Raw genomic sequence first — 21101 nt, forward strand, 5'->3', positions numbered from 1 at the left:
TTACTGTAGATGGGAGAACAGCTGACCTTGCTCAGCATGTCTGCAAATTCCGTTTTAGTCTCCTGAAGCTGCCCCCTCGGCTGTATGCTCAGGCTGTTTTTTTTTTTTCCCCCCCAGAGTCCCTCTTGTTTGTCCTGAGTGGAGTTTCTATCAGGATAGGGTTAGGGTATGGCAGAAGCCTGCATGTGAGATAGTACTTCTGCTTAATTGGCAGGAGGGGTCACTCTTGAGTTTGTGGAAGGTGGCTTTTTGGGTGGGAATGAGTGTGCTTGGTCTCAGGAGCAATTAAATAGTGTTGGTCCAGGTGCTACTCTTTGCTGTGCAAACGGTCTTGCTATTATACTGGGGCAGCATTATTTTAAATCCAAATTAAAATTGACGTGAATATTAGAGAACTTAGTTTCTTTACAGCTTCAGCAAAGTGGTAAAAAGAGAARGACTTCAAGGTTGAAATGTAGATCAGAAACTGCTTAATTCTTAATGTTTATTGGGATAAGTAGGACAACTAGAAGGAGTTTATCTGAACATAGTCAGAAATGCACTCGCTTCCCGAGTGGTGTAGCAGAGAATCTTGATTTTATTTTCTTGTGTCCAGATCAAGTCCTAATGTAAATCAGAAGAGATAAAAGAATAGTTAAACATATTTCAGGCTTTATGGAAATGACTTTAAAAGGTGGAGATKAAGAGGAAGTAGAGGTGGGAGAATAGGATGGATTTTTCTGAGGTATTGGTTTAACTCARGCTGAAATACTACGCCCATTTAAGGTGAGAGGTCAGGAAGAATGTATTCCCTAGTTAAAGAATAAAATGAAGTGGAGCATGCAGATAAATGGGAAAATCTACAGGAAAAACATATGTGATGAATAGTTCTGTAAACAAGAACTGTATATAGTAATATGTCCTTCTGTTGCCCTGTAAAACAACCATTAAAGCGACAGCAACATTTGAATGTAGAAYAAAAAGAAATGGTCATCCCTCTTCATCTTTGTTTTCTATAGTGCAGTTAGTTCTTATCTGTGCTGCATGAAGCAAAAGGTTCGTGTCCTGTGCTCCATTTCATGCTTAATATGTATAAACAGATATTTGTTTATTTGTCATTAACTGAGGATTTCACTAACTTTAACTGACAAATTTTGTGTGGGAAGTTGCCTTTCATCAGTAGTAGCTGAGTCAACAGATGCTGAAATGCTTTTGTATTTTCCTCTCACCTCTGCTTTCTGGAAGGCTCTTGCAGTAGTAGTCTRTAGTTTATGTATTTTCCTTTATTATTAATTTGACTGAAGACTATTATTTGCATATAGCTTCGTTGTAGGTCTCAGAGTATCTGTGCATGTAAACTTTATTGTATCCTGCTAGCGTACCGAGCCTGTGAAGAAYTATCATTTATTATTCTTTTTTTTCATTTAAAGTTGTTAAACCATGGAATTTAAAGGAGCATATTAATTTGTAGCACACTGTCTTCCCTGCTTGTGTCTGTACTAACATGCCWAATTCCCCACTCCTGCACTGCTGCCTGTGAGAGCAGCAGCAAGAAGGACAGTTTAGCCTGCTTACTGATATACTGCAGTCTGCCACCTGCATCTGATCTGAGCAGGTTTGCACAGATGACATTATGATAAAAATTCCAGCAGTTATTGGCAGTGTCCCAGAATCTAACGCTTTGTTCACAATAGAAACCAAATTGCAATTGCAGAACTTTTGGCCTAGCTGTTTGGTGAAGTTTGACTCCAAGTCATTAGCCTTTCTGTTTATGAGTAATGCTTACCAGACATCAAGAGCATAGAAACACCGAAGTACGTACTGTCTCGCTACAGAGGGCCTGAAACTAATAACTGAAGGGGAAGTGTGAGCCCACYACCTTTGTTGTAGTAGTTGTTAATGCTGAAGCCTAATAGTGACAAATTAAGGTCCCATCCATCATAGGATTTATATAAGCCTTGTGTTGAACTATTTCAGAATAGATGAAAGCATTCTTGAAAGAACAAGCAGCATCTTTCTGAGCTCATTTTCAAAGACCAAATAAATTATGTTTTCTTTCTTTTTCTCTGTTGCTCAGTAATTAGTTGCACTTCATGTTATGTGGCTTAGAAATAGGAAGAAAGCTTTCTTTCGATGGCTAACCTTTCTTCTTCCCAAAATGCTTTGTTTCACTGAGGAGTGCAATTTCAACAGAACAGTGGAGAAGTGAGAGAATTTGCCAGTTTTAAGTAACAGTTATGATGAGTAAAAACAAATAGGCATGGCTGTTTCCATTCTAAGCATTGTCAGTGTAGAAGCTTGCAGTAGAGTTTCAGAAGGAATGCATGAATGTTATGTGGACCATAGTAAAAATACTAGGAGAGAATTAATAGAAATGAAGTTAGAAACACAYGCTGCCTTAGGGATGAAATTTTCAAAGCCCTTACAGGCATTTGGATGTCCATTTCCCATTCAAGGTAATTACTTGTTTTTTGTTTTTTAATACCTGTTCACTGCTTAACATATGCTTGAACAAGTGTGAATGTACTATGGTGTGTGTTTATTTTTATTTTTTTTTTTTTCTTTTTCCCCAAAGTTCTTGCAGTAGGAAACTCTGGTTTTCCACCCACACATGGGTCAGCTTGTCTATTCAGACTCCTCCGTTGTCTGGGGAAGGCAAGAAGCGTTTGCACTGGCTAGTGTAGCTGTCATAGGGAAGCGAGGGGAATCTGAGGAAGAAGAATACCTTACAGCTCTGTGAGAAGTTTAGTTATGTGCACATCTGGATTGTCAATCAAAAGACTACTTCTCCTTTTAATAGGCTGTTGATAGTGCAGTGAGTGAGTCAGTACAGAGACTTGGAAGTGGGAAACTTTGAGGTTTGGCAGACTGGAGGGCCAAACAATATAGACAATAACATGAAGGCTATGCTGGGAGCTGTGTGTAAGCCTGTCTCTGATTCAGAGGAAGGTAAAGAATGCCTCTAGAAAAGACTTTAGTGCTTCTGTTMTAAAGAAAACATGTGCAAGATGACCTTTCCTCCACCTCCCTCATCCCCACCCACATACCCTGGGGTCTCGTGGGAGTGTTTTCCCGGAACACTGCRTCATGCTTCCTGCATTGCTTTCTTGCTCTTCTCAAAGAACGTAAAAGCCTTGTGGAATTTGTTTTCTAATGCCATTCCTAACTGGAGGGGTGAGGCGGCTGCACAAACAGAGGAGAATGTGTAGACTGAAATCCAATGCTGAGACAGCAGTTCTTGAAGGTACCTGAGCCAGCTTCCAGCTGGTGACTGACCCTGTGTAGCTGTAGTGGCACACTTTACCTGCTGAATGTGTATCCAGCCTAGGCAAGGATGGTGCACTTTGTGCTGCTGTGATTATGCTGCTCCTGGTTGCTCAGAGCAAGCTCCTTCAGAGTTGGAACAGATAAATCTTCAAGCTGCACCCTTACTTTTTTGTAAGGTAGATGTATCCCTAGCCATCAGCCTCTTACTGGTTTTCAGTGGGACATTGATACTTCATTGGCCTTTGTAAAAGCCCAGGAGGACTTTCAAAGATGCTGTTTAAGTATAAGCTTATTGCATGCAATGCAGCAAGTGCTTCGGGTAACCAAGGTGCTAACTGATTTACCTTCTGATGTTGCCCTCTTTGTGATTTCTTTTCTGCTGGGATTAATATCAATTAAGAAATTATTTTGAGCTGTGAAATAACTCTGGAGTTCAATGAAAATTTAAATAAAACACTGCTAGAATACAGCAATTTTAAAGAACTTCACTCAATTTTCTAGTAGTCTCCTTTTAAGAAATTTTGGATGCATGGAACTGTCTGTGCAAAAAGATGAAAGTGCCATTGCTTGGGCAGCTAAAACTAGGCCAAATTGATACAGTTGTTTGTTTTAACTTTTCAGATTACAAATGGTAACACATTTCCATAGTGAACTTTGCTGGAAATAACAAAGTCATTTTAAAGAAATCTTTAAAATGTTGATTATTTCAAGATATTGTTGCTAATTGTTCTTCAAATCTCCTTTTTACAAGCGTAGTTTCTGCATTTACTGTGTGTGCCACAGTCTGGGATTGCGTGATTTAAAGGTTATGCTTTCAATCAAAGCATTTTTGTACTCTTGTCCCATGCCTCATTAGCTTTGACATACAGACTTCGCTTAGCTTCAGCTATGAAATTTGGACGTGTAAGTGTTAGGGTCTTCTCTCTGACAGCAGTGGCTTTCCCTTGGAATCTCATGCTCAATAAGGAAAGTTGTTCYCAGTTTTACTGACATTTTTTTTTCCACAGTGCATTCTTAAGAAACACAAAAATGAGAATCGAAAACAGAGAACTGACCCCAAAATAAAAATATCACAGTGAGGCGTTGGCTGTTTAGTGAAATGGCACTCTGGACAAAACTGTTCAATGCCCAGAAAATAGCAGAAACTCCTATATTTAGGAAAAACTACAGAAAGGAGATAAATTTTACCTTGTCTTTGTGGTAGTGGAGGTCAATGCTTATGTTTTATMTAGTTAAGGTTCTTCTGGTTACAGCTCATTGCAGGACAAGTGTCTTTGTTCACTTTTATAAATAGAAACTTAGCATCTCCTCATGGTTAGTCTGTCAGACAGCTGCACCGCTATGTATTCACCTCTGCACTGCACATCATGGAGTTTTTTTCTCCAAACTTGACTTTCTTAGGCCACTGAAACAGCCCAGCAGACTGATCTATGAGATAACAGATCAAACTGAATCAACCACCTGGAGCCATTTTCAYTTTTTTTTCACATTTTCATCAAAATAATGCTCTGAAAATAGAGGCRGTCGTGGTGATGAAAGAGGTTTGTGCTTCTAGAGATTTTTGTTTAACAAATAGAACCATAGATGAGCCATCACCAAGATTGCTTTTTAAGGGTGAACCTGCTCTGTCCTTCTGTACAGTCAGCACAGTTTTAATTCTTCTAGAGGGCAAAATCTCCTTGAAAGACAYTCCACGCTAATGGGAAACTCTGACCTTTCTGCTTTGGATAGGGCTGCTATAAGATACTATGTTGCTGTCTGGCTATTAGTATGGTGTATCTGATAAGGGTGGTGCAACTTGCATAGAGGAATGAAGTGAGTTGATTTCCCTCTCTGAGATTTTCCTTTACAAAGTCAGGGCGGGTGGGGATGTGAATACATGTAAATAGGGGTTAATTGGCTGCCTAGTGGGGTATTTATTTTATATGCATATTTTTATATTAAATAATATGTAGATTGTGGAAGGCAAGGTTTTGGATTAGCTATGAGTCCTCTTTATCAGAAACCTTAAAGGCCATCTGTGCACTCCTTTCTTGGTGCCAGCACAATCTGAGAAATTTGGAGATTGTATATTTGAAACTGAGAGCAAAARCTGACTCTTTGTGCTGGAATTGTGCTACGGACAGCACACCGTGTTTCTTTCTGAACTGGATCATCCAGGAAGAGAAGAGATCTGTGGTGTTAGTGATGTTACCGTGTCATCTTTGTATTCTTCCCAGCTGTGAAATAGTCTGAAATAAGGGTTCATCTATATGCAAATACATACTGGCTTARTGCACATCTTCCCTTTCTGCAGAATATATACATCCTCTTTTTGTCTGAAAGATATTRCTTTGATTTAAGGGTGACTTATTTTGCTGGACATCAGGATTTTATTCCGTGTACTTTGAACCTTTTCCAGTTGACTTTAACTGKTTTTTTTTCTTAGTTCCTGGCGTGTGGGTCTTAGAAGTTCTTTACTGTTTCTGTAACTTTAGACTATTGCCCTTTTGCTGTACTCCCCCCAGTGCCTCTTTAGTTGACTAAAGCTAACTTCATTTAAACTGAAGCCTGGTCTGGTCTGCGTGAATTGGTTTAAAAACTCTCCTTATGCTAAACCAGAGCATTCTGCCTGCTGTTATAACTAGCTGCTTTGTAGATTTTTGCAAGATTTCCTTCAATGTGGTTCTGATTTCTTCCAATCAAAATACCACTAGAATGATTTTGTTAGCAACTAGCAGCTTCTGTATGCGTGATTATTTTGTCATGTCCTGGTAGGATCTCTCTCCTGATAGCAATCTAATCTACGTTCAGAGACAGATCTGTTTGTTCCAGTACGCAAAGTGGTATTTACTTAGAAGAAACAGATTCATGTACTAAATTGTGTAGTAGTATCTGTATTTCTGTTCTGCGAATCTAGGGAAGTGAGTTTATACTGGTTTGATGATATTTGATGATAGCTGTACAGACTGAAAGTCACAGCACCAAATCTTTGGCCAATGGAAAGAAGCACTGTGTCTGTCAGAAGCTTTAGTTACAGCAGCTAAGCATCTGCCCAAATCTATCGCTGCRTACAGATTTTGGAAGATACTGTAAATCTAACCTTTGTACCGTAGATTCATAAAGCTATATTTATCTTACTGTGTGAAACAAAGTGACCTAATGCAAAATAAATCAGGCTGGTATTTAAAGACCTAGTTTACGTCATGCTTCTGTCAAGATAAGTATTCAGTATAGCACAATTTAACACATTTGAAATATTGTAGAAACGTTAACTTTGGAAATGCTGTATTGTATAGACRAACATGGAATTTGAGTGCTATTGAAGCAAGTAAATTGGAAAAAGTAAGAATCTTAAATGAGCTCTGCAGATATTAATAAGTAGTTGACTGAATAATTAATCTGGATTTTAGGGTTGCTTAATTTCTCTTGGCATTTGGAAACCCCAGACTGACTTGTGGAGTGCTCTTGATTGAAGAAGATTTTAGTGAAAGTATGTGTGACTGTTTTTAAGGGCAGCAATATTTTGAAGAACAAAGTAGAATCTGTATATAAATGGAGATAGACAAGAAGACTTACTGTAAACATAGCTAACGTCTTTTTTTATGATATCATTTGTTAATATGTTTTCTGGTTTAGAAACAAACATGAGGCTGTAGGAGAAGTAAATTTTGTTCTGTAGAAAGATGTTCAGCTGTTCTAAACAATATTCTAAAGCATGACACTAACAAGTCTTAAGTATAAATATTTTTTTCAGCCTAAAATCAGCATTATTAAGTAGGAGTAGACCTCAAATTCATGGGATTTATGTTATCTCTTTAGAATAAAATAAAATGCTAGTGATAGTTTTCATTTCTTATCCTCTGTTTAAGTATGTCTTTATATTAGAAATATTGTGTTCAGTGGAATTGTCAGGATTTCCAGAACAAAATTGGTTCCAAAATGAGGCATGAACAATGTTGCTGAATTGCTCTTTCACTAAAAGATAGACTTTAGTTGATTAAAAAAAAAAAACTATGCTTCAAAAAGGTCTAACTGTAATAATGGAAAATATTAGTAGCACATTCTTTATGGTGATGTGCACTTTGGAATTTTTTTTTTAAGTTATCTCTAAGCTCAGTGAGACTAAACTATTTTTTTTGATTCATTGCAGGACCAGTTTGACAACCTAGAAAAACACACGCAATGGGGTATTGATGTTCTGGAAAAATACATCAAGTTTGTAAAAGAAAGAACAGAAATTGAACTCAGCTATGCAAAACAGCTTAGGTAAGTTGAAAAATAAAGTTCAGKACTTTGCATTTGTTTAGTCCATAAGTCTATTTAAGCCCATCTGTAAGCTTACCATTTCTTTGATGGCAATTTTTTTGGTTTATAAAGATTGCTTTTAGCTGGAGAATAACTTTAATTTAGATAATAGAAAGGTAAAATTAGGATACTATTCTTTTATTGTCCTTGCTAACCAATCAAATGCTTTGTAAAAGAAACTTTACATGACTGAGTAGCATACTAGGGCTTATTCATGATTTATTCATGGTAAATAGCTAAGGTTTTGAGTTTTTTTTTCCCCTATTGTATTTTTTTTCCATGAAATTGGGACTGCACAAAGGGGCCAAGAGGTTTAGGAATTCAGCAAAATGTCTAATAGCAAATTATTATTCAAATTTAGGGTTTGCATTCATAAGAAAGGCTCTTGTTGTACGGGTGCTGGTGAAACTGCAGGTCAAAAAGTCAGTCTGCCCTTGGAAAGGGCAATATAATTAGCCAGATTGAAGCATATGATTCGACTTTCGACAGCTGTATAATCTTGCTGATGTTCTTGTGATGTATCTGTTGAACAGAGCAGAGATTGTGTTTTATCTCAAGAAGCTATATTACTAGAAATTCCGGATAGGTGTATTCTACTTTTCTGGTTGGACCATCAAGCTGTAGATAAGAATAAAATTTGATCCAGACCCAGAAAMTGGACTGCTGAAGGTCAGATCCAGTGTAAATGGGGAAGAAGGGGGAGGGAATAGAAGCTAAGAACATCCTGCAATGGATAGCTTCTGCTCTACTTTCCCAGGTAGTTGGAAGAAACGGAGCCGAAACAAGGGTTAGGTGAGGCTGCAATATGCAGTCCTGCTGCTGTGGAGAGAGGCCATGGTGCAATACGGCTGGCAGTTGCTAGTTCAKTGATAAAGCAGAAGGTGATGGAGCAGGGAATGGATGGTAACTGGGGAGGGGAATGCAGGGCTAAAGCTTCCTAGCCCGTCCTGTACTGTTTTCTACTTGATTGCGATGCACAGAACTCTTACTTTTCTTCCCGCAGTGTTTGTGGAGATTGAGACTTGAGATTCTGGTTGATCTCTATATATCTAAACACAATGTCCAAAGAAGAAGAAAAAATCAGAATTTTTGATGCTTGTGTTAGAGTTGCTTTTGAGATGCACAGTGACCTATTATTTACAAAGAGCTGGTGTGTTGCTAAAACCCTGCTCTTATGGTTGTGTGTCAGGGGAATGCCCCAAGGATTCCTGGGGGGTTTCCACCCCCCAGGGTTTTCAAGCAGGAAATAGAAGGTGAGTTGTATAGGAACAAATCACTCGCATCCTATGGCAATAAGAAGAGACTGAATTACAGAGGCAGAGGGAACTGAAATAGTTTGAGTGGATGGGGAAAATCCAACGGAATATCTGTGTGATTTGGTCTATCTAATGAGGAAACGTATCTTAAACCATTGAACATACTGAGATGATGGATTTTAATGTGAGGAGTTCAAGGAAGACCAAAAAAATAATTAAGGAAAGTGGGAGATAATCTCAGATACAGGAAGGTGTCCTGAGACTCCAAACTGCAGAGTTCTGTTCCTTATTCTGTACCAGACTTCCAGAATGAACTTGGTCAGTTTGTTTCTTCTCATTCTATTTTAAATCTCCATACATAGTTGCATTTCTCCCTTCAACTGTGGTTATGATTTGAGGATGAATATATTCATCCCTGAGGAGCCCTTTGATACAATGGCATTTGGAGCCATGTAAGAAATTAGAGATGTAAAAGAAAAAACAAAAATGTAGACCTGTCAAATACTGAGATAAAACAGTCCTGGCAATAAAAAAAAAAAAAAAAAAAAAAAAAAAAAAAAAAAAGCTTTTAATATATCTTCCTTGGCCTGTGGCAAACGTTTCTGATTTGTATCACATCTATTTAGTATGAAAGGACTGCAGCATATCACTGCACATCATAACACTCAGGCATACTTTAAAAAGGGAAATGCTAACACAAGATACTGTGGTGGTGAATATAACTCAAAGTTTWATTTTTAGTGTAAGAAAAAGTGCTGAACTTCTTCAGTTCCTTGTGTGAAACTTGTTTTCTGTTTGGTCTGGGCTCCCTAGCTAGCTGTTCTTCATACATGACTATCAATATCTCAGCCTGCTCATATATTGAAACTTAACTGGCTTCTGTTTTAAAATATTTTTTCCCTTRTCTTTATAATTCTGCACATATTTATCGAAGACTTTGTTTACCTCTAGGTATGTTCAGGATACATCAGATATATTTGACTATACCAGTGGAAAAAAAAAATCCCCAATGTCACCTCCTTAGTGTGCATGCACTATTCAAGTCCTGCTTGTACCATTTACAGTTAGTCTTGATCTGATAGCCAGGTTCAAATTTATCATAATTGTTTTCTTACGTATGGTTTTACATTATAATTGTTTGTTTGCTAAACTAGATTAGGCTGGGAGGGATGTGAAAACTGTGATAGTGTTTATCTGTGTCTGCATTTTGTTTTGACCTTCCTTTGGATCTTGACATGTTGGATGCTGTRTTCTGAGTGTTGAAGCAGTGTTGCATTTTCTCCTCCCCTAATCACTTATTACTTTATAGCATGCAAACTCTGAGTGTCAGCAGGTCAGCGTGTCAAAAGCCTGCCTAATAGGAGGCTTACTGATAGCCTTGAGGAAGGCATTTTTAGAAGTGCTTAAGACACCAAGATAATCTGAGAATCAAGAACCTCTGACTGATAATGAACTGTGAAAGAGAGAGGAAAAGATATGAAAGAAGTGGAAATGAGGGAGCAGAGGAAACAAGCTGGAAAGGCAGAAAAAAGATGATGCAGAGCAAAAGGCAAATAGAAACATGAATCAGAAACAGACAGGTGGAGCAGCTAGCACAGAATCTTCTCGGAACTGCTCTTTTATTCTTGATCTTTATTTTTATGCATTACTTGCGTCTTTGTTAGCTGTTAGATTTGAAAGTGTAATGGCTTCATGGGCTTGAACCTGGGAAGTGCCAGTGTTCTGGTCTTGGTACTGCAGAGTTACATGCTTATCTTCAATATGAGAAGAGTCTCTTACTGCTTCTTACTGGATTCAGTATCAGTTCTCATATCTGTGTGTATCCTGGTCAAAACCCTATACTACTCTTACTTCAGGTTAAAAATAATCTGAAAAACTAAAGAAAGAAAAATTCTGAAGAACTCAAATACATATTTTACATATACATGTGTGTACTGTATTTTATATATATATGTGTGTACATATATATGCATTATAAAATACATAGAGAATCAAATATGTTTAAGTCAGTTGCTATTTCTTGTCACACACTTTCTGAATCCTTTTTCAGTGGAAGTGTACTGTTTGCTAGGGGTCTTTTTTGCCTTAACCCGGAGGTGTGTCTATACTTCAGAAGCTCACAGAACTAGAGTACTTGTGCATGCCAGGATTAATTGGACAGCACAATACTGGCAATGCAGGGAGATGTGCATTCTGTGTGTGTGTGTGTGTGTGAGGAAAAAATGTCTGAACTAATGAGTTTAAACTAATAAGTTTAGTCTTTAGGGGCATTTTCTTCTTTTTCTTCTTTCTTTCCTCTTTAACAGTTATGGGCAGGCATTCCTATGGTGTATCAAGAAGGCTATAAAACTTTAATTATTCAGAACAGTTTCCAGAATTAGTGCCACACTGATACTCTTTGACTGAAACTGCTACATGCAGAACAAGAGGAAAGTTAATTGTTTCAGGGCATCCTCTTTTCAGAGGATGGAATGGACATGCTTATTTGGAGGCGTTCTAGTAGGGACAAATGTTAGGAAACATACCTTCTTTGCAAATTTGGCAGAATTTTGGCTAGAACTCCATTTGGGCAGATGCTTTTTCCCTTGCAAGAATAAAAGATATAAGAAAGGTGAGACAAGAGGCTCTGCTGTCTCCCTGTTAGCTGTAAAACCAACATACAATAGGAAGTGACTTATCTCTCTGAAAAAACAACTTACTTTCAAGTGGCCACATTCTGGGAACCCTCTGAAGAGTTCTCTATAGTCAGTTCAACGAAACTTCATAGCACTTTAGATAGATTCCACCAGTATCATTTGTATGTTTTTTTGTAATGATTAAAACAACCTTATAAAGCTAAAATATTTGTTTTCCCTTTCACAGCAGTGCAACAGAGAGGGGCTAGCTGGCTGCAGGAAGGCATAGAGTAATAGGGCTGAGTTCAGAGTGTGGAAGATCCTGGTACCCCAGCACAGAAAAGTTCCATGCTCATTTTACCAGTTAATTTCAGTATCTCCTTCTCCCTTTCCTGTTCTCTTGCATGCTTATAAGCATCATGCAGAATATTGTTAGTTTACTTACTAGCAGCATGAAAGAGACTGCAATAGAATTATTCTGACTTCAGCGATATTCTTCATAAACCCTGCAACAGATATATCAATAGTCTTGTCATCTATAGTCTGATATAATTTGCTTTATTCTTACTACTGCTGTTGTTAATAAAGTAGCCTTGCTCTTTATGAATTTCTGTGTACTGTAGTTAAAATATCTGAAATCAGAATTAAGAGTTTTTTTTTTGTCATCTCTAGCAGAAAAAAACTGCAGGAAATATATTTGTTAGAATAAAATGGGAATATAGGTGAAAGTGAGTACTACTTGGTTGTTTTTTGAACTGCAGAACACTCATTGGCCAGATTTTGCTTTCATTTACAGTGGTGCTGATGAGTGTGACTTCATTAATTTTAATAGGTAAGCACGACTGCAAATAATAACACAGCTTGCCCAACTAATTTTGAGAGAAGCTCTTTCTGTAGGAAGTCGTTAAGAGCTGAGACAAAATGCTGTGGAGAAGTTGGCCCACTTTACTATTGAAAACCTATATGGTAGGAGCAGCAACAGCCAGTCACTTCAGAAGAACTTGCTGATAGTCAGCCAGCTTATCTCCTTAGATTTGGTGTATTTTGTTACCTTAGATTTCAGTCTACTGTATTGAAAATACACATTTTCCTCTTAAATGTAAAAGCATCAGTCCAGACCATTCAATAGATGGCATTTTTCATAGTCTTTTTCATTGAGCAATATCTGAATAGCTACAGTAAAACTTCTGTCCTAACTTACTGGTTATTGTTCCCAAATAAAAGAGGGAATGGGTATAATCGTGTAGAAGTTAAGTTGATTCTGACTGATTTCCTTAGTTTGAGCTGAACTCTGCTCTTAAGAAAAGGCAGGAGTAGGTAAAGAAAAGAAAAAGGTATTTATTGTAGGAATCATAGCTGTTTATTTCTGTGGAACTGATAGGACAATGCTCCGGATTTGTGTTAAATGATCTACTTGTATTTTACCTGAAGTTCTGCCCTGGTTTCTTTAAAATTGCCAAATAAGATTTATTTCAGCTCTCTGTTTTGCATTATGTAAAAGGTTCACAGTTCACACTGTGCTACACTGCAAATAAGCATCGTAATTTTGAGTTTTAAGTATAAGCAAAGTGCATTGAGGGTCTGCTGGACAGTTAATTAAACCGTTAATTAAATCCTTAATTTGCCACTGGTTAGGTCTRTTTAGTTCTGGCTCTCAAGAAAGAGGAAAGCTGTGTAACAATGGTCAGATATGCTGAATTATGTTCAACTTCTTATTTGAGATATGGTCGGTTGAAAAACATATCACTGTCTTAAAATGGATTCAGTAGCTCGATAAGCAGTAATAAGAAATAGTCATTTCTGCTAATTTGGATAATCAAATTTTACCCAGTATCAGTTGATAATCACAAAATGTTCCCGTTTATTATCCTAGTGCAGCTTTTCACAGCCTTGCTGAGATTATTGTTCTTGCTTGAAAGTACCCTGTAAATGGCAGCCAAACTTCGTATGTGTCATCTGCTGCAGCAAATCACACTTCARTGAGCTGGCTGGTCTTTGAATATGAAGTAGCACCTTCTGCTGGGTGGAGTTTGTATAGCTTGTCTGTGTGCCTAAGACCCAGTATTGATAAGGACTGTAAAAGGGTCTGTGCCGTAGATCAGGTGGAGGGGATTATGCATCAGGAGAGCTGGAACTCAGGCTTATTGAATTCTTCTTCTTCTTTTTTTTTTCTTTATATATATATAGTCTTAATTTGTGAACTGTTCAGCTTCAGAATCTGTTACTTTATTGCAGTTTTACAGACTGAAGCACAGTGGGGCCTGGTGCTCTGCGTGCTACTGCAATGTCAGTCAAACCTAATCATACTGAAGAATCATACTTCTGATGATATCTAGTCACTGCAAGTAAAACTGAAAACCCCACAGTATCTGAAAGTATGTGCATGCAAAGGCTGTCCAGTTATCTTAAGGGAGATGTCTTTATAATTTAATTTATTTATATGTGTGTATTTATTTTTAGGAACCTTTCAAAGAAATACCAGCCCAAAAAGAACTCCAAAGAGGAGGAAGAATACAGGTATGTTCATGATTGACCACTAAGTGAGCATGCATTGATGGAGGAAGAAAGAAAGGTTAGGTCACGAACTAGAAGTCGAGTTGTAAACCAAAGGCTCTGTAAATGATAATTAGTAAGAATGTAAAGGAAATCATAAATAGCCTTCTACTGCAGATATTAGGAATGGATTTTCAAAGAAGTTTGGATTTGGTCTGTTAACTACTACTTCTTTAAATGTCAGTGTTGCTAGATGCATTGGGTTTTTTTTTGTTTGTTTGGTTTTTTTTGTTTTTTTAGGTACCTTTAAAAATTTCCAGCCAGACTAGATGATCCTTATTCTTGGAAGTGAATGACCAGACTCTAATTAGCTTCAGCAGGAACAGAAATGTTTAGATTAATTCTAACATAAAACTTGAGCATTCTGTATAAGTATTAAGTTACTCAAATGGACTGATAGCACAGACTAGCGACTTGCTAAAGGGATAATATTATGACACCTCAGGAGAAATTGCCAATTTCTGAAGAATAAGGTGAAGGGACATAGTTGCACTTTCAGAATCCTGCAGTGGGTTGCCACATGACTTGGTGCTGTTGGAAGAAATTGTGTTGCCTCAGCTATCTACAGTTGACTTAAGTATTCAGAGTGCATCTCCCTACTGGAAAGGGCTAATGTGGTGCTTACAGATAGTGACAGCAGTGTCAAAACACAGCTCCTTCACTGACTAACACTAGGGAAATGCATATGGAGGATGATAGATCATATATAGTGGAGAATGTACTTGCCCTTGATGAGAGCAAAGATGGTCTTTAGGATAGCTTTTTAGAGGAGAAGCCTTCCAAAGAACAGTCCCATAGCCAAAGTTGTAACCTTTTCTTTGGAGTACTCTGACTTCTTTAAAGTTATTCAACTTCAGTATTTGGTAATGCATCAGCTTGGAAGAAGGCATTGTAGAAGATTCCAGCCTCGGAACCTTATATTGCAGGAGGCTGCTCTCTATCTTTAGAGCCTAAGAGCACACTTGAGCTCTTTGCCCTAAAATTTAAAAAACTTTCAAACAAGTTTGGATTTGGGTCCAACTGTATGTTTGTATTTAGATTTTTGGGTCAGACCTCCTAGCTGCTGTGTACAGCTCCTCTAGTGATTCGTATTAACTAAGATAACAAGCTTAGCTTTGTCTTTATTTTTAGTAACATTGTTTGGAATGACCTATTTATGTCATTGTTTCCTGAGATATTGCCATTTACACAAGGAAGCTTATATATTATAGGGATATGGGTCCAAATAAAGACTGTTGTGAGAATGGTTATTAGGAAGAATATCTTACCAGCACATACACCTATTTTGATCTACACCTGAGATTAGGAAAAAATCTCTCTTTGGGTAGTTATGCTATAAATGGGTATTTTGAGTTTATTACTGCGATCTTTTTGGACACATCCRTCGTTGCTGGAAAAACGGATATCGGAATGAAATGGTCCATGTGATGTGGCACAGCAGATCCTGTGCATCCTTTGCCCCTTTAAATATATCATTCACCTCATATTTTCCACAGTGCCTCTGAATAATGGCTGGTGATTTGTCATGTGACTTTTGGATACCTTGGAACACTGTCTACWTTTAGATTATCTAAAAGTGTTGCCTTTTCAAGCTTATTGTTCAATCTGTACTTCATTGGCTTTTATCCTACATTTTCTGCAGCTGGAGATTTCTCTTGAAACTGCATAACCTGACTACAAATGTGGCTGTTATACTGGATTGTATTTTTGTTCTCATTTTTTTTGTCTGTTTTGCTCTTCTGCCATTGTCCATCCCCATTCMTACCACCATTTGCTCTACTTCTCTCTGCTTTTGCTTTGCTTTTTCTCCTTTAGGTGCTGCTAATGGTGCATACTGCTACCATCTAATATTAATAGGTTTTTCTAGTATGTGCAAGTGTAGTACTTAAAACTGCTCTCTTCCAGTTGACCAGCACAAGCTGTCCTGCAGTATTTAAATGAAGTTCTGTCGAGTCAGTGCTGTGCATGCCAGTAGCACAATCTGCTATCTTTGAAATTGTGTGCGCAGATGTTCATTTCCTTTTAATAACACACAGAATGTTGTATTGAAGGTTATTTTTCATATAAAATAATCTCACAATAGAAGACACTAAAATACATGGATAGACAATGAGCACCCAGCTAACATTGTATCTTTTTGAAAACTTTATCAGTAAATTGTAGCTAATCTAAATCCAAATAAGATTTTGAAAAGTTTTCTTCTCTGTCCTATACTAGCCTTTTGGGGGGATTAGTTTTCATCAGACAGAGTGCACTGAATTGTAGGTCTTGAAAGAGTAGAACTAGAAAATATTTGGTGAATAGAATTTAGAATAGTGAAGTCCCAGAGCTGTGCTGATAAAAACATCCATCACTCTAAAACTGTGGTATTTTAGTAGCCAATATTAAACTGTGTCTATATCAAGATTAATTTGTCAGAGAACTGTTACAGCATGACGCAGGCTTTGTTTTGGGAGATTCTTTCAAGTCAGTGTACGCTGATCCGTGTTCAGTCTCGCACAGTAATACTAAATGCTTAAGAAGAATGCAACCTCCCTTTGCAATGTGAATGTCCTGGGGAAAAAAAAGGGGGGATTAAAAGCAACATATGTTTTTGTCCTCTGCAGGTACACATCAACTAGAGCCTTCCTAGCTACTTTAAATGAAATGAATGACTATGCTGGACAGCATGAAGTAATTTCAGAGAACATGACCTCTCTTATCACTGGGGAGCTAACACGCTATGTGCAGGAGCTGAAACAAGAGAGGAAATCGGTAATTGAATGCTTTTTAATTATTCATGATTAATTCCTATTTAAGACAGCTAATTAGTGATAAGGGAGTTCAATGTTATACAGATTTAGCATGCAGTTAATAAACACGAGCTTTGCTACTGAGCCAAGCATTGAGAAAACGGGTTACATGTTCTGGTCAGGTCACCAAACCATTTGAATCATATGTTATAAAATCAGATAGTGATGTCTTCGGAGAATGCCTTGAACAAGTGGGACAGTTTGCAAATTTGCAATGGTTTGACACTGTTGAAACGACACACATCTCCTTTTTTTTCTCTGGCATGGTTTGGAGCTTGGGAGAGTTCTGGGTTGCCTGTGACAGATCATATGCTTCATTGTATGATGTTGTTTTGATCATAACAGGGCTGTAAGAAAAATCAGTCAAAGACTGTTTGTGAAAGTTAAATATCTTTAGCAGCAAAGATCAATCAGTGCTCCGAATTTTATGATGTTATGCATTCTTGCATAGGACAGTCCACCTGAATATTTACACTGTTACAGATGTTTTTTTGCCCTTGCAGTCACTGTGGAGCTATGCATACATCCTGCTTGTTTTTCATGTGCAATGTTTGAGCATGTAGTAGGGAGAACTCCTTGCGCTGTTTCAGTTCTTCCCAGATGTCCAGTGAAGCGAAACTTACCATAGTATAGGTTCCTCACTTTTACCACTTCTTGCACTATCTTGATCTTAGTGTGTCTGTAATTCTAAAGAATTACCAAGTATTTCTTTGCCTGTTGGGGCATCAGTTGTACATCTTCTAGTTTTCTTATCACYGCAAGGCTTGTACAGAATTGTCACAGATACCATCTTTATGGAAGATGGAGGCATTCGGTTTTGATGGCATCTCTTCTTTTCCACTGATCCAAAACCAAACTTTGCAAGATCTGGAAGGCAGTGTTTACTAGGAACTAAAAGGAACACAGTACTGGCCTCTAGTTGTTCATTCCAACTCTTACTGAGGGATTTAAAAATCAAAACATCATTTCTTCTTTCTACCCTAGTTTTTAGTACTTACATTAGTCATCCTTTGAGAAGCCCATGGGTTTGATCTCTTACAATACTTCAGTACGGTTGTGAGTGCRCAGTTTTTAAGGACACGATTAGTCCCATAGAAAAGGTTTGAGTGTGGGGGACATGTGCTCCAAACAAACTGTCGTACTTGAATTCGAGCTCACAGAATCCATTGCCAGCCCTTCTGGCCTACTGCCTTGAAGCCAGATGGTTCAGCAGAACCACTCAAAGAGCAGGCCAGCCTAGCAGACTCTTGCCAGCATCCCTGTAGCTTTGCTCCTGCAGAGTTGTTTGACTGTTCTGTAGAAGGGCAGCACTGCTCTGCTGAGAATAAGAGCACAATGCATAGTTGCCTCCATACTTTAGAAGTTATTCAGTTCTGAGTTAAGTTTTCCAGTAAAATTTCTGTATAAGGACTTAAGCTGTCATATATAGCATGAAACAGCAAGTTATCATAAATATTACTGCCGCAAAGTGTCTTTTAGCTTTATGCTTTTTTTTTTTTTTTTTTTTTTTTTTTTTTTTTTTTTTTTTACTGTCCCTGTTGGCCTATCTCCCAGTAGGCATGAGTGACAAGTTCCGTTTGTCCTGTGCAGCTGATCTAGTCTTTGTCTGAAGCCTGAGAAACTTCGGTCTTAGTGGTCTATAACTGTGTTTTCCTTGAAAAGCATCACTTCAAGAGGAGACAATTCTGGTCCAATTAACATCAATTTGGTTTAGATATTCCTATAATCTGTGTCAGGGTAGACCTAGGTAATGATTGCCTATTACAAAGAATAATGCTCGCTTTGAAGATGACCCGGGAGAATGGAGTTATACCACAATATTAAGAATAAAAGTGTGCAAATATAGTCATGCATTTCATGTCACTGTTCACAAGACTATGTCTTGCTTATGCTACTGTTATAAACTAGAGAGATAAGACCTCAAGAGCATATTGCTATTCTTGGAAACAAAGATTTCTTCTCTAGAGGCAGTTTCCTGTCTTTGTAGGTCAGAAGAAAAACATTTAACAAGGCTTATTGCAAAATTTAAAGAAACTGGGAWATTGGAGGAAGAATAGTATTCTCTAATTTCAGTCTCTGCGTATGCTTTAATCACTGTTATTGTTTTAAGAATCGCTTGTAACAAAAATAGAGTTTAGATTGAAGGAAGAATTGATATGTTAATAGTTYTAAACTCTAGTGACTATTGATACAAACTGAGAGTGCCAGTTAAAAGTCAAAGGCAACTGTTCTTTTGGTATGATCTAGTTTGAATGCAGAAAACAGGAAAAAAAGAAAATGAAGAGGCATTGTTCTACATCATTCTTGAAAATTCAGAAATAGAATGTAGTCAGAGGAACCATGTGCTGTGCATATAAACTAACAAAAATATTTTTTCCTGTCTACTTCTAATATAAACAGATTGTAGATGCACAAATCTTAAATTTAATACATGAGGTCAATTGCTGTTTACTTTCCGAAGAAAAACAAGGCGGCTTTGTTACAGCCTTTCATGAGTAAAATGTTTCACATGGTCAGTTTTTGATATGGCATGAGCATCCTTGTTATCTTGCTGATGTTGTGTGTGACTTGGGCAATCCTTTCATTTAAAATTGGACAACCGTTCCTCAGGAAAATCACTGGATTGTAATATTCTTCATAAGATACTTTTAGCTCCATCTTGCTTCTCTACCGATGCACTCAAAAGGYTGGGAAGAAGTGAAGAGGTGTCTTCTACCAAGCTTTTGTTGTTGGCTCTTGTGAATAGTGTGGGTATGTAAACCCTTTTGTACACCAAGGAAGTTCAGCAAAAATATCCCATTGCTCCTTATTGTGATAGTGTTGGCAGTGACAGGCGCTGTATTGTAGGTAACTCACTAGCTGCTCCCAGCATTTTGATCACCATGGATGAAATCTGAGCCCAGCAAAAGTCAATGAGAGTTTTGTCTTTGAGTGCACTGCAGCCAGGATTTCTCCACAGCTGTTCCAAACCCAGTCAGCATGGCAATGAAAAGGGCACAGTGACTTGTATGAGTTGATTTAAAAATAAAAAGGAATTAAGCACACAGTATGTCTTTACATGCGTTCCCTGTTCCTTTTAAAACTGTTCTTCCTTTACTTCAGATCAGTACTATAACTGGGTATTTCTGGAGCTAAGAGGTTATTTAAAAAGGTTATATAAAAAAAATCTTTATATTCTGAAAAGTTGATTTAATCCACTGTCTTTTCATATGAGCAACTTAATAGTGTGCTGAAAAATCTCTCAGGTCTTCACAGCTCTTGTGAGATCACCCAAAACGTAGATTATTGGGCCTTACCCTCTGAGCTCAGTCACAGATGGAGACATCCAGTTAAAATGTGGCCAAATAAGGATGGTTCAGAGTACCCTGGAACATCTTAGTTATATTGTGTTTTAACGCACAAAAAAGGAGTACAGCAGTGGTCATGCAGTGAGTGTGGTCTGGTTTTGGGTAATGCTGTGTCTTAAGCTATTTAGTAGGTCTAATGCTTGGATAAATTTTTTTTTGGAGAAATCTTAAAGTTGGTATGGTGATTGCTAGCATATTTAGATGCCCTGAGTATAGATTAAAAGGGAATTTAGGGGAAATGGAGCAATGAACACTCATAAAAATAAAACTCTCACTTTAGTATATACAGAATTTACCTGCTTGTGGCTTTTCACGTGAGCTAATATTGTAGCATGGGCCTTATCTGAAAGTTGTGCACTTTGGGAGAAATACGTGCTTGTAAAAGAATATTTTCCTTGTTACATGTTCCCTTTGTATTTTCTTCTGTTGCAGGACTTTGTTTTTCATAGTCTGTTTCACTGTTTGGGGGGGGGGCAGGGCTGTTTGTTTTTAATCTGCAGCAGAGCTAAGAACATAAACTTTTGGCACTGCTGTTTTATGTGTGCTTTGATTGGGATGAACACAGAAGAAAGTCTGGAGGAAATCGTGATCCATAAGCTGCCATGACCGCCACAGTTGCAGATGTTCTTCTGGTGTGTTCAGTGTGATGCGTTAATTTGGTGTCTTGCTTGTAATCTGAGTGTTTTTAAATAGAAAGCCTGATTAGGGTGGAGTTTGGGCATTCATTTTGGAAAGAAGGGCAATATTCTTCTATCAACTGCTCTAAGCACGTCACTGTTACTGCTGCTGAAATGTGTATGACTAATTAGGGACAGCAGTTTTCCGTATGACTTACTAAACCATCTGTCATGTTCCAATTTTCTGAATCATCAAGTATAGATTAACCAATTAATGTTTTATTTATTAAAATTTTTTTTAATTAGAACTTCTATTTTGAAACCTCATTGAAGAAAAATTGATCTTAAAGTTATTTTTTGCTAAATATTGAAACAAAGAGCAGGAAGA

At 37.6% G+C, this 21101-nt stretch overlaps 1 protein-coding gene across 14 annotated transcripts in view; it reads left to right on the forward strand.

Annotated features, from left to right (window-relative positions):
• FNBP1 (formin binding protein 1) overlaps positions 1–21101 on the forward strand; it is a 99111-nt gene that overhangs the window by 25070 nt on the left and 52940 nt on the right. For all 14 annotated transcript variants that reach the window (XM_085325252.1, XM_085325260.1, XM_085325248.1 and 11 more), the window contains exons 2-4: positions 7379–7494; positions 13865–13921; positions 16564–16711. In XM_085325252.1, coding sequence (XP_085181378.1) covers positions 7379–7494; positions 13865–13921; positions 16564–16711 — 321 coding nt within the window. The remainder of the gene's footprint in view (positions 1–7378; positions 7495–13864; positions 13922–16563; positions 16712–21101) is intronic.

The sequence above is a fragment of the Rhea americana genome, unplaced genomic scaffold (assembly GCF_003343005.1).
Source record: "Rhea americana isolate MKP2758 unplaced genomic scaffold, rheAme1 scaffold_97, whole genome shotgun sequence".
NCBI lineage: Eukaryota > Metazoa > Chordata > Aves > Rheiformes > Rheidae > Rhea > Rhea americana.